The 12,570-nt window shown below is 40.7% G+C and overlaps 1 protein-coding gene across 7 annotated transcripts in view; it reads left to right on the top strand.

Moving 5' to 3' along the window:
• Positions 1-365: 365 nt before the first annotated feature.
• Positions 366-12,570, top strand: part of CEP135 (centrosomal protein 135) — an 83,965-nt gene continuing 71,760 nt past the window's right edge. For 6 of the 7 annotated variants that reach the window (XR_012434907.1, XR_012434908.1, XM_005555245.5 and 3 more), the window contains exons 1-6: positions 366-487; positions 3,554-3,712; positions 4,491-4,681; positions 5,603-5,770; positions 8,962-9,103; positions 11,787-11,871. Coding sequence is in view for 5 of the 7 variants with exons in the window: in XM_005555245.5 (XP_005555302.1) it covers positions 3,600-3,712; positions 4,491-4,681; positions 5,603-5,770; positions 8,962-9,103; positions 11,787-11,871 (699 nt within the window). In the remaining 2 variants the exon portion in view is untranslated. Of the gene's footprint in view, positions 488-2,393; positions 2,499-3,553; positions 3,713-4,490; positions 4,682-5,602; positions 5,771-8,961; positions 9,104-11,786; positions 11,872-12,570 lie in introns of those variants that run through there. The other variant, XM_065545178.2, reaches the window with a different exon arrangement.

The following is a 12,570-nucleotide window of genomic DNA, read 5'->3' as shown; positions in this document are numbered from 1 at the left end:
TCAGGAAAAGTTGCAGAGACAACGTGTTATCTGCGTTTGGGGATTACGTGGTGAGCAAGCGTTCACCTTGCAAGTGAAGACTACTCCGCTGCAGGGTCCGGTACTGGGGCGGCGTTTTCGCCGCATACGCAGTAGGTGACCCAAACCTCCCGCCGACAGGAGGAAGAGGATGCCAGCTCAGGCACTAGCTGAGGTTTGGCATTTGACGGCCGCGGGCGCCGACCTCCAGGGGGCGCCGTGGCCTCGCGCTGTCCGGGCCGTTGCATTTCCGGGCACTGGGGCGCCGCCATCTCCAAGCGCGTCCCCGCCGCGAGCCGCGCACCGTCCGCCGCTCCCGTTACCGGGGCAACCGCGGCGCCTCCTCCGTGTCGTCCCGGATCGTCCCTCCGCGCCATTTTCAAACTGCCCTAGCACCGGAGCCCGTGCTTGGGGGGAAGGAGCTAGTGGGGGAAATCGAGGCCCGAGGGCAATGCGGCTGAAGCTGCCGGTGAGTCCGGCCGTGGGAGCGAGGGGTCCAGCTGCGGCGGTGGTGGCGCCTTCGACTTCTGGGCGGTACCCGGGGGCCGGGCTCGGGAGCTGCCGGGAGGTCGCGCGGCCGCGGGAGGAAGTGAGGCCGGGCCGGGTCGGACCGGGTGGGGAGGGGTGCGGGGACTCTTCCCACCCACCCCGCCCCCACACCTCCTTCCTGTCAACACCCGACGGTAAAGTTGCAAACCGGAGATTGGCCGGAGGAGAGCTTGGGCCGACTTGTCACGGAGCGTCAGTGTAGGCCGTGCAGACGGGCTTGCTGTTGACCAATGGTTCGATTTAAACATTAAAATGCCGTCTCAGTGTCACAATCATCCATGCTCTTTGTAACAAAAATGTCCCAAAGCGTAGGACGACAGCCTTTAATTAACCTTCACCCAGCTCCTTTGAAGCCTCTCCACTGCTTTCCAGCCTTTACTACTTTGAGTTCAATACGAAGGGCCTCCGAGATAACCACAGCTAACGGGTTTCTTTGTTGTTTGCGGTTTTGTTTTTTTAACCCCTGTGCACACGTACATACAGCATTAAATGTACTGGTTTTCAAACGCCAACCCCCAGATACTTCTACACATATATGTATGGGTGACTCCCAAACCGAACCTTTTATGTTGCTTTGCTAGAAACTTAGAGTATAGCCGCCATATTTGGATGGGGGTTACCGGGGAAGGCGGGGAAGGCAACAGTTCATGGGTGGGGATGGCCTAACATGTTTCTCTCTGGGAGGATTTTAATCTGTCCTGTGTATTGAGGCCCTGCCCATGATTTATTGATTCGTATTCATTCTCATTCTCTCCCCTCCAAAGCAGGATGTGAGGAGGTATTATCTCTGGGTAACTGGAGTTGGTAGCAAAGAGGGGAAATGTTTTGAGTGGTGCACCCCTTTAAGTTTACACCCTGCTAGCAATACACCTGGATTTGTCAGGTCTATTTCTGATGTCTGCAGGAATTTCCCTAAAAACCCTGCATCACTTAGGTGTCTCTTGTGGAAGGAACCTAGGAAATCCATTAGGAAGCGATTCAAGAAAAGTTAACAAGAGCAAAGAGAAAGATACACAGAAAGGAGTCACCAAGGAGAGTGACTGATTTAGAAATGATTTGGTAAGTTGAGGAAGCATGGTACAGAAACCAGAGTGCTGGACCAGGACTCAGGAGACCTGGTCTCTGATGACTGCCCACCTACTTTGTGGCCCCGTGGTTTTGGAAGAGTTACTTTCTTGAGGCAGCCTTTCCTCATGTTTAAGTAGGGATGTTATCATTGGTCTTTCTCCCTCACTGGGTAGTTGTGAGGATCGGCTTTTACATGTATGCTCATGCATGTAATGCATTTTTAATATATTGTGAAGAACAACAGATGTAAAACAAAATTTTTATTTGGCTTAGAAATGTGAGTACCATGACTGCAGTTAGTTAGCAAAGGTTAGAAAAGAGCAAAGTTTCTAAAGAAATGATATTTGGGCTGAGCGTATTGGCTCACACCTGTAAACCTAGCACTTTGGGAGGTAGAGGTGGGAGAATACCTTGAGCTCAGGAGTTGGAGACCAGCCTGGGCAACATAGCAAGACCCTCTCTCTAAAAAAGGTAAAAATTAAAATTGAAAAAAAGAAATGATCTTTGGATAACTCCATTTTAGGACAGATTGATAGGAATATATTTATAAATATTTAAAAAGACAAAGATAAGAACTTGAACAGAGGTACTTATGTGTGTCTTTTTTTTAACTGAAGTGAAATTTACATGGTGAAATGCACAGAGCTTAAGTGTACTATTTGAAAAGTACATTCTCTAAATGTATACACTTGTGTAACCACTACCCCAATCAATGTAATATTTTCATTATCCTAAAAAGTTGTCTCTTAACTCTAACAGGCAATCTGCAGCCCGCCTCACCTCCCCAGACATCTGTTTTGATTTCTGACCCCATGGTTTAATTTTACTTGTTCATCAACTGCGTATAAATGGAGTCATACAGTGTATGTCTGGTTTTTTTTGCTCAAATAATGTTTCTGAGATTCATCCATGCTGTTGATGTATATCAGTAGTTTCTTTAATCCCTTAATATTGCATTGTATAAATATATCATAGTTTATGCCTTCTGCTGTTGATGGGGGTTTAGGTTGTTTCCAATTTGGGACTACTATGAGTAAAGCTCCTGTGAACGTTCTTGTAGAGTCTTTTTGTGGATATTTTTTATTTCTATAAATACCTGGGAATAGAATCACAGGGTTATAGTCTAGAAGTATGTTTAACTTTATAAAAAACTGCCAGACTTTTTCCAAAGTGATTTTACACTCCTGTCAGCAGTGTGTGAAGGTTCTAGTTGCTCCAGATCTTTGTCGACATTTGCTGTTGTCGGTCCTTGTAATTTTAGTCATTCTAGTTTGGGATAAATTGTACCTTGTTGTTTTAATTTGTATTTCCATGTTGACTACTGTTGAGCACCATTTCATATCATTATTCCCATTCAGACACCTATGCGAGGTGTCTGTCTGAGTCTTTAGCGCAACTAAATTTTAGTTTTAGCCCAAATTAATGTTCTTATTGAGATGTTTGTCTTACTATTGAGCTGTAAGCGTTCCTTTTATATTCCCTATACAAATCCTTTGTCAGATATTGTGAATGTTTTCTCCCACTCTTTGGTTTGCCTTCTCTATTTTCTTATTTTGATGAGGAGACATTTTAAATTTTGATGAAGTCCAGTTTATCAAATTTATCTTTTATGTTTAGTGCTTTTAAAAGAGGCCTCTCTGAGAAGTCTCTGCCTACTTCAGGCTTAGGAAAAATCTTTGTTTTCTCCTAGAAGCTTTAGTATTTTAACTTTTACATTTAGTTGTATGAAGAAGTATTTATTTTAATGCAGCAACAGGAGTATCATAAGCATTGACTTTAAATCTGAATTTTCCAGAAGGCTACCTACCTGAAGAAAAACAAAAAATAATTGCTTCATATTAAAATAATTTTTTCTTCTTATTGTGAAACAACGGTCATAGCTATAAGAAGATAACGATGTTTCATTCTTTTCTCTCAGGACTTTAATTTTTGGAAGTGAATAAAACTTGTTTTGGAAGTACAAGATGACTACAGCTGTAGAAAGAAAGTATATTAATATTAGGAAAAGACTGGATCAGCTGGGATACCGCCAGACTCTGACAGTGGAGTGTTTACCTTTGGTAGAAAAACTTTTCAGGTAAAGACAAAAATACAGTTTTAAACCTAATCCACTTAACTCATTTCTGATTAAACTTCATGCTTCAGTAAAGAAAAGGGTAGCTTTTCGGAAAGTCTTTCAATCATGAAGCTCATCTGTTTTTTCCCTGCTGTACTGTTCAAAGTCAACATTTCTGAGGGTTTTCTCTGTGAACAGAATTACAGTTTTTTGGGTATATGATATAATTGAGAGACACTTCTCCCTGAAGCTCTTTTTTTTCCCGCTGAAGTTCTTTGTCTGCTTCACTGGTCTTCAAATACAGTCATGGATAGTTTCATGACAGTGACACGTTCTGAGAAACATGTCATTCATTAGGTGATTTTGTCGTTGTACCGACATCATAGGGTGTGCTTACACGAATCTAGATGGTATAGCCTACCACAAACCTAGGCTATATGATCTATATCCTATGGCTCTTAGGCTACAAACCTGGACAGCATGTTACTATACTGAATACTATAGGCAGTTGTAACACAATGGTGCCTATTTGTATATCTGAACATATGTAAACATAGAAAAGGTATTGTATTGTGCTACAGTGTTACAATGACCAGGATCTCATGAGGCAATAGGAATTTTTCAGCTCCCCCCATTATAAATCTTACAGAACTACTCTCCTTTCTATATGTGGTCTGTGATTGACCAAAATGTCGTCATGTGGTGCATGACTGTATTTTAAGCCTCTTTAGAAATATGTTTTTAGTTATTAGAAAGTTAATGAAATATTTCCTGGTATTTAAATTTTCTGTTCTTTTAGCGACTTAGTTCATACAACAGAGAGCCTTCGGCAATCAAAATTATCTACTGTGAAAGCTGAAAAAGAAAGTGCCAATTTTGATTTTGTTTTGGAACCCTATAAACTTGAAAATGCAAGATTGAGTAGAGAAAATAATGAATTATACCTAGAGTTAATGAAACTGAGAGAACACTCGGACCAACACGTTAAAGGTAAGCGAAAATTTGAAAATTTTTAAAATGCAATGTCTTTGTCCTTTTTGTTTTAGAAGGAAAGGCTAATGTCTAATTTTAAAACTATCGATTAGAAAATATAGTAGTCCTACAGCTGGATGGTGTGTGCCTATAATCCCAGCTACTCGGGAGTCTAAGGTGGGAGGATTGTTTGAGTCCAGAAGTTTGAGACCAGCCTAGGCAACATAGTGAGAACTTGTTTCAAAAAAAGAAAAGAAAATATGGTAGTCCTTCTGCTAACAGCCCCTGAAAGACTATAAGGTATGTTGAAGAGTTCCTGAGAAGGAAAATAAATGTGCATTATATAGCTATGGTAATCACTATATGTGGATTACATTTTTAGAATTAAAATTTTAGAATTAAAATTGCCATAGGAAATATTAAATGCTGGATTTGAAGAAATGTTCTTGAAACAACTTTTGTTTTTCCCTTACTGAAAATAAAAGTAGTAAATAAGGTGAAAGCCATGTATCATGCTGCCTGTTTTATAGTCAGTCTTTGAGCTGTGGAGTAGAATAGGATGATTTCAAAAGTACTAGGGAAAAGATGATTATATGGTTATCTTAGTATGAATTATTCTTATATTAAGTAGAAAACTTTATCTAATCCATGGGATGAATTGGTAATCCTTTAGCTTCAGACCCAATTTACTGGATCAAAAGCTATGATGTACATTAGGCTCATACAATAGCTGCAAAATGAAGATTCCCTTTTGTGCTTAGTGAGTTATTTGCAGTTTTGTTAATAATAGTAGAAGAAGGAATACGTTTCTACTAAAGCATGCGTAAGAAGCAGGTGGAAACTTTTAAATTGATACAACTTTTTGTATTTTGTGAAATGGAAAACCTTCATTGGATTTCTTGATCTTTAAAATGGTCTTTGAATCTTTTTCATTTTAAGAGTTGAAAACTTCATTGAAGAAGTGTGCACGTGAAACAGATGATCTGAAATTTCTAAATAACCAATATGTTCATAAACTCAAACTGTTGGAGAAAGAGAGCAAAGCTAAGAATGAAAGAATTCAACAACTTCAAGAAAAGAATTTGCATGCTGTAGTACAAACTCCAGGTAAATCGATTCCTTCTCAAGACAAATTGGACATATTTAATCTTTTAACGATGTTAACATCATTGACTAAAATAGGACTTTGGATTGTATTTTCATGCTTAGACTTTAGTGTTTGAAAATATATATTGAATAGACCATAAACTTCTTATTTATTTCTAATGATCTGGGTAGTAATTTATATGTGTGCTTAGAAATGTATGTAGTGTTAGTTACTGAGATATAAGTAGTCTAACTTTAATGCCCAGAGCTTTCTCTAATCAATATTTTAAATTCTTTTTTCTATTATTATTATCATTATTATTTTAGTTGTAAAAGTAACCCATACTCATTAAAGAATTCGGAAATTATGTCCTTTCTTAGTTTATTTTACTATTTTTAGCATTATGCTCAGCAGTTATAGAGCAAGAGAAAGAAATGATGGGTCCAGGTGCGGTGGCTCACACCTGTAATCCCAACACTTTGGGAGGCTGAAGTGGGCAGATCATTTGAGCCCAGTTCGAGACCAGTGTAGGAACATGGTGAAACCCCATCTCTACCAAAAATACAAAAATTAGCTGGGCATGGTGGCGCAAGCCTATAGTTGCAGCTACTTGGGAGGCTGACGTGGGAGGATTGCTTGAGCCTGGGAGGCGGAGGTTGCAGTGAGCTGAGAGTGTACCACTGCACTCCAGCTTGGGTGATAGAGTGAGACCCTGTCTCAAAAAAACGAAACAATGGGCCACATCTAGAGTTGGTGATTGTTCAGCAGGTATTGGTTGGTGGAAGAATCTACAATATTAGTGACAAAATCATTAAGATAGCTGAACCATGGGATCAAGATTATGAAATTAAGTGAGTAACAGGTGGCTGCTGGTTTATGGGACTAGGTCAAGACAGATTAAAGAGCATGGTGAGTACCAAAAGTGATTTGTTTGCTATGAAGATTACAGTCAGAATGGAATTTTGGAGTTGAAGAACTAGAAGCCAGCAGAGTTCTGAGTAATGACAAAGGCCAAAGTGTAGTCATTTTATTGTGTGCCTGAGGTTGAGGGGAGAGGAAACTCCTGAGAGTGGACAGATTAGAACTGTGAAGGCAGGGTGGGGGAAGACTCAGTGGACCGTGAGATAGTTTAGTAAATGAGATAGATGGACACGGGGACTGTGAGCCAAAGGCAGAAGAGATGGAGAAAAGTGGAAGTCAACCTTGAAAGTAACTAGAAGATTAAGCCTAAAAAGAGGATAATCAGGTTTCCTGAGGAAAGAATGGGATAGACTCCAGAGAGGTTCAAGATGTGTAATCAATATAGTGACTAAGTGTAGATTTGGGAAGCAGAGGAATTCTCAGACTTCTCTTTCGAGTGAATGAGTAGGTGGAGGGTGATACTATTTCTTAAGTTAGAGAATGTGGGAAGCAGAGCAGGAGTCCACTTTTGGATGTGTGGAGTGTGCTATACCCAGAAAACATGCATGTCTAAATTTTTGGCAAACAGTGGGATATGTAGATCTGTTCTCAAAAGTGTGGGTCCTGGTGGAGATGCAAATTTGAGAGTCATTGGAGTCTCACGGTAATTGAAGCTATGGGTGTAGTAAGAATTATCTAGTGAAATTATGTAGACTGGAAAGAGAGGAGACCCAGAGTCAGATGCTAGGGAAGTTGGTATTTAAGGGACAGGTGGAAGAAGACGGTTTCTGAAAGGAACTGAGGAGCCACCAAGGAGGAAAACCAGGAGGTAAAGAAAGAAGGAATGGTTAGCTTTGTTCAGGTGTGTGAACAAGCAGGTCATTTAAATACTCTTGGCCCAGTTTTCTTATCCTTAAAACTCCTTTTGTATACTCCTACTTTTGTAGGTCGCGCCACTGCACTCCTACTTTTGTAGGAGTATACAAAATTTGTTAGAATTCTAATGAGACAAAATTGTGAATTATGTTTGTTCTTCACGAGGATCTTCTAGTTTTTCAAATACACTTCTAATCTTGGCAAAATCCTTAAAAAGATAAATTGTCTATGTATTTTTGACCAAGACAAGATACATCTAGCTGTAAGAAAATTTAGTCCTACTACTTGTAAAGATTAAGAAAACATTCCCTCCTAATTCAGGTTATAGCTTGGCTTTATATTACAGATGACATTCCGTTCATTCTAAGTTTGCTACTTACAATTTCAGTTATCTGCTATGTTGATATTACTTAATAAGCATGCATATTTTAGTTCTCACTGCCAGTTTTCTGCTAGTGATAATTTTTTTTTTTTTTTTTTTTTTTTGAGACGGAGTCTTGCTGTGTTGCCCAGGCTGGAGTGCAGTGGCCGGATCTCAGCTCACTGCAAGCTCTGCCTCCCGGGTTTTTACGCCCTTCTCCTGCCTCAGCCTCCCGAGTAGCCGGGACTACAGGCGCCCGCCACCTCGCCCGGCTAGTTTTTTGTATTTTTTAGTAGAGACGGGGTTTCACCATGTTAGCCACGATGGTCTCGAACTCCTGACCTCGTGATCCGCCCGTCTCGGCCTCCCAAAGTGCTGGGATTACAGGCTTGAGCCACCGCGCCCGGCCGCTAGTGATAATTTCTTGAGCTCATAATAGTGAACACCACAGGCACATTCAGCTTTTTTTTTTTTTTTTTTGAGATGGAGTTTCACTCTTGTTGCCCAGGCTGGAGTGCAGTGGCACGATCTCGGCTCACCGCAACTCTGCCTCCCGGGTTCAAGCGATTCTCCTGCCTCAGCCTCCCAAGTAGCTGGGATTACAGGTGCCCGCCACCACGCCCAGCTAATTTTTTTGTATTTTTAGTAGAGAGGGGGGTTTCACCATGTTGGCCAGGCTTGGTCTCGAACTCCCAATCTCAGGTGATCCACCAGCCTCTGCCTTCCAAAGTGTTGGGATTACAGGCATGAGCCACCGTACCCGGCCATATTCAGCTTTTAAACTTGCCAAAGTCTTATCCCCATCTAGTGGACAAACATATTAAACCTGGGCATATATGCCAAGCATGCAAGCATATAAAACTTGTTTGATAACCATGTCTTGTTGAGGTTTTTAGGAATGCATTGTTTAGTTAAAGATCAGGGTGGATATTTACATATTGATGGAGAAAATATTTTATCAATATGTATTATGAACTGCAGCACACTTTATAACCAAAAGGCTAACCTGGAATATTTAATTCTAAGACATGGTTTTGTTTCTTCTTAATTTTTTAAGACACTCATTCTTTTTAGGTGGCAAGAAAAGAAGTATTGCTTTCAGGCGCCAGCGTATGCAAATTGATGAACCGGTTCCTCCCTCTGAAGTCAGTTCATATCCGGTTCCTCAACCAGATGACCCTTACATTGCAGACCTCCTACAAGTGGCTGATAACAGGTGCATTAAATAATTCTTTCTTGGCTTGAGTTAATTGAGCACTCAGTTAGCTCTAAGTTTCTTGATAGGAGGGCTTTTTGTCTTGTTAACTGTTATCTCTCCAGTGTCTAGCACAGAACTTTGCACAGGCACTCGGTAAATACTTTCAGATTGATATAAAATGTTTTTACTTGTTTTGAAACTTTGATCAAGTAGATCGTATATCTAAGGTTTCTGTTCACACTGGTTTAAAAATAGTTTAGTGCCATCAAGAACTTGTTTAAGTAGAGCTGCTTTGACATTTTGTGTCATCTCCAAGTAAGAGGTATCCTTTTTGCAGGAGTCTTTATTACTTCAGATTTATGTCAACTGCCAGTTAAATATGAAGAGATTTGTAACTGGATTTGAAATTCCTTTTTAATGGTTTCTCTAGCTCTGTGTTTATATTTCCTTACATTTGAATTATATATAAATTCCATTTGATTGAAACGTTATTAAACCTCCTGGGCAAGGCACTGTGTAAGTGTTCTGAGGATATAAAGATGAAGAAGATGGTGTTTCTGCTTTTGAGAAGTTTGTAGTCCAGTACTACAGATGAGACGAGAAATTCACAAAGCATCATTAAGAAAATTCTAAGAGGCTCAAATTATAAATTCACAAAACACCATTAAGAAAATTATAAGAGACTCAGCCGGGCGCGGTGGCTCAAGCCTGTAATCCCAGCACTTTGGGAGGCCGAGACGGGCGGATCACAAGGTCAGGAGATGGAGACCATCCTGGCTAACACGGTGAAACCCCGTCTCTACTAAAAAATACAAAAAACTAGCCAGGCATGGTGGCGGGCGCCTGTAGTCCAAGCTACTCAGGAGGCTGAGGCAGGAGAATGGCATGAACCCGGGAGGCAGAGCTTGCAGTGAGCCGAGGTCGCGCCACTGCACTCCAGCCTGAGCGACAGAGCGAGACTCCATCTGGAAAAAAAAAAAAAAAGAAAAAGAAAATTATAAGAGACTCAAAGGATGAGCACTAGTCTCCATGATAATAGCTGGAGAAGCATTTCAAAGTATAGAATACACTAATGGAAATAGTTCATGCAGGTAGCTTTTTATTTTTTAGATTATGCAGAGAATGTGGGGGATTTTATTAATCTCAGTTGATCAATCTAAAAGAGATCACTGGGACCAGGTGCAGTGGCTCACACCTGTTAATCCCAGCACTTTGGGAGGCCGAGGCAGGAGGATTGCTTGAATCCATGATTTGAGACCAGCCTGGGCAATATAGTGAGACCTTGTCTCTACAAAAAAAAATAAAAATTAACCAAGCATGGTGGCATGCACCTGTAGTCCCAGCTACTGAGGAGGCTGAGGTAGGCAGATTGCTTGAACCTAGGAGGCAGAGGTTGCAATGAGCTGAGATTGAACCACTGCACTCCAGCCAGGGACACAGAGCAAGACCCTTTGAGCTACTGATTAGGATCTCTTCACTCAATTGTCACACAATATTTTTATATAGTTATTTGACCTTAACTGGGAAGTGTTTTGTTTTTATAATCTAGGACTTTTCAGACAATGTGTTAGTATTATTTAGGGAATTATTTGGGCTGCATAAGTGACATTCGTCTCTTTTAATTGTCCTATTTAATTTATATATGCACATTTTGTTTGTATTCAGAGTCATTCATGCATTTATATGAGTGCAGCTGCATGCATACTCTTCTCCTAAACCTAGATTAGTAGAAAATGTTGGTTCCAGTTAACATCAAGTACAAGCCGTATCCAGCCTCATTTACTCCACCCCATGGAAAATCTCTTTTAAAAACAGACCTGGGGCTGGAAGCACTGTGGCTCACGCCTGTAATCCCAACATTTCGGTAGGCCGAGGCAGGAGGATTGCTTAAGCCCAGGAGTTCAAGACCGGCTTCGGCAATGTGGAAAAACTCTCTCTCTACAAAAAATTTTAAGATTACCCAAGTGTGGTGGCATGTGCCTATGGTCCCAGGTACTTGGGAGGCTGAGGTGGGAGGATTGATGGAGCTGTGGAGGTTGAGGCTACAGTGAGCTGTGATCGGGCCACTGGATTCTAGCCTGGGAAACAAAGGAAGGCCCTGACTCAAAAAAGAGAAAAAAGCAGACCTGGCTTCAGGCTTTGTCTTTCCAATATGAAAATAGATTATGTCATAATGTACCTGAACAATTCAGGTAATTTGGACAAAATCTTGATTCTGTTAGAATTAACAAGTTCCAGAAGGAATAGGTTTTTTGCTGTAGTTACATATGATCTTTCTCTCCAGAGTTTCAAAGTAGTATTAGACAATACAGGGTTAGGGGCAGAAAACACATTTTAGTTTCTTATTTCACTTACTAAGCCTGTGAATTTTGGAGTAAACCTGAGTTTTCTAAACCTAAGAATTGGCAGCAGTACCTCAAAGAATTTTCCTGGGGATCAAAATGCAGTAGTGAGGTGTTTCTTGCACAGTGTATCTGAGTTACAAATTATTTTCTACTCAGTTTTAAATCTGTTCTTACAAACCAACTCTCCATGATGATGTACTATATTTTTTGTTGATTTGGGGACCCTTTGGCACAGTACATCCTACCTCTTTGAGAAGCTGAAAGTATAGAATTTATGAAATAACACATCTAGCTTCGTTTCTTATTTTGTATTTCTTAACAAAAGTATATTGGCATTAATTTAAAGTGCTTTTCAGGATTCAAGAACTTCAACAGGAAGTCCACCAGCTACAAGAAAAGTTAGCAGTGATGGAAAGTGGGGTGAGCGATTATAGCAAGCAGGTAGGATTTTTATTTACTTGCATAGTAGAGATTGAGATAGGTATGCTGTGATTGTAAATAGAATTGGGTTATATTTGAAATTACTGATACTGAGTTTTTATATAGCTTTTATCTTTTTCATCAGGTTTGTTAATAGAGTTAATAGCTGGAATAGCTTAGGTGGCTTTACTTACTTAGTCTGTCTCTTCAAAAAATTTAAAAATTAGCCAAGTGTGGTGGCATGTGCCTATGGTCCAGGTACTTGGGAGGCTGAGGTCGGAGGATTGATGGATTGAAGAGCACTTATTTACTCCATTCCCTTCACTGTTCATTGAGGTGAATAGTAGTTTTTGTTTGGTTTTTCTTTTAGCTGAATCATTTATCTCCCCAAATATAATTTTATAACCATATTACTGTTTTCATTGAAGTGTGCTATGTTTTACAACTGTACTTTTGTGATTTTTTTTTTTTTTTTTGGAGACCGAGTCTTGCTCTGTCACCCAGGCTGGAGTGCAGTGGCCGGATCTCAGCTCACTGCAAGCTCCGCCTCCCGGGTTCATGCCATTCTCCTGCCTCAGCCTCCCGAGTAACTGGGACTACAGGCGCCTGCCACCTCGCCCGGCTAAGTTTTTGTATTTTTAGTAGAGATGGGGTTTCACTGTGTTACCCAGGATGGTCTCGATCTCCTGACCTCGTGATCCGCCCGTCTCGGCCTCCCAA

Source organism: Macaca fascicularis, chromosome 5, assembly GCF_037993035.2.
Source record: "Macaca fascicularis isolate 582-1 chromosome 5, T2T-MFA8v1.1".
Taxonomy (NCBI): domain Eukaryota; kingdom Metazoa; phylum Chordata; class Mammalia; order Primates; family Cercopithecidae; genus Macaca; species Macaca fascicularis.
This window is presented reverse-complemented; position numbering and strand designations above follow the sequence as displayed.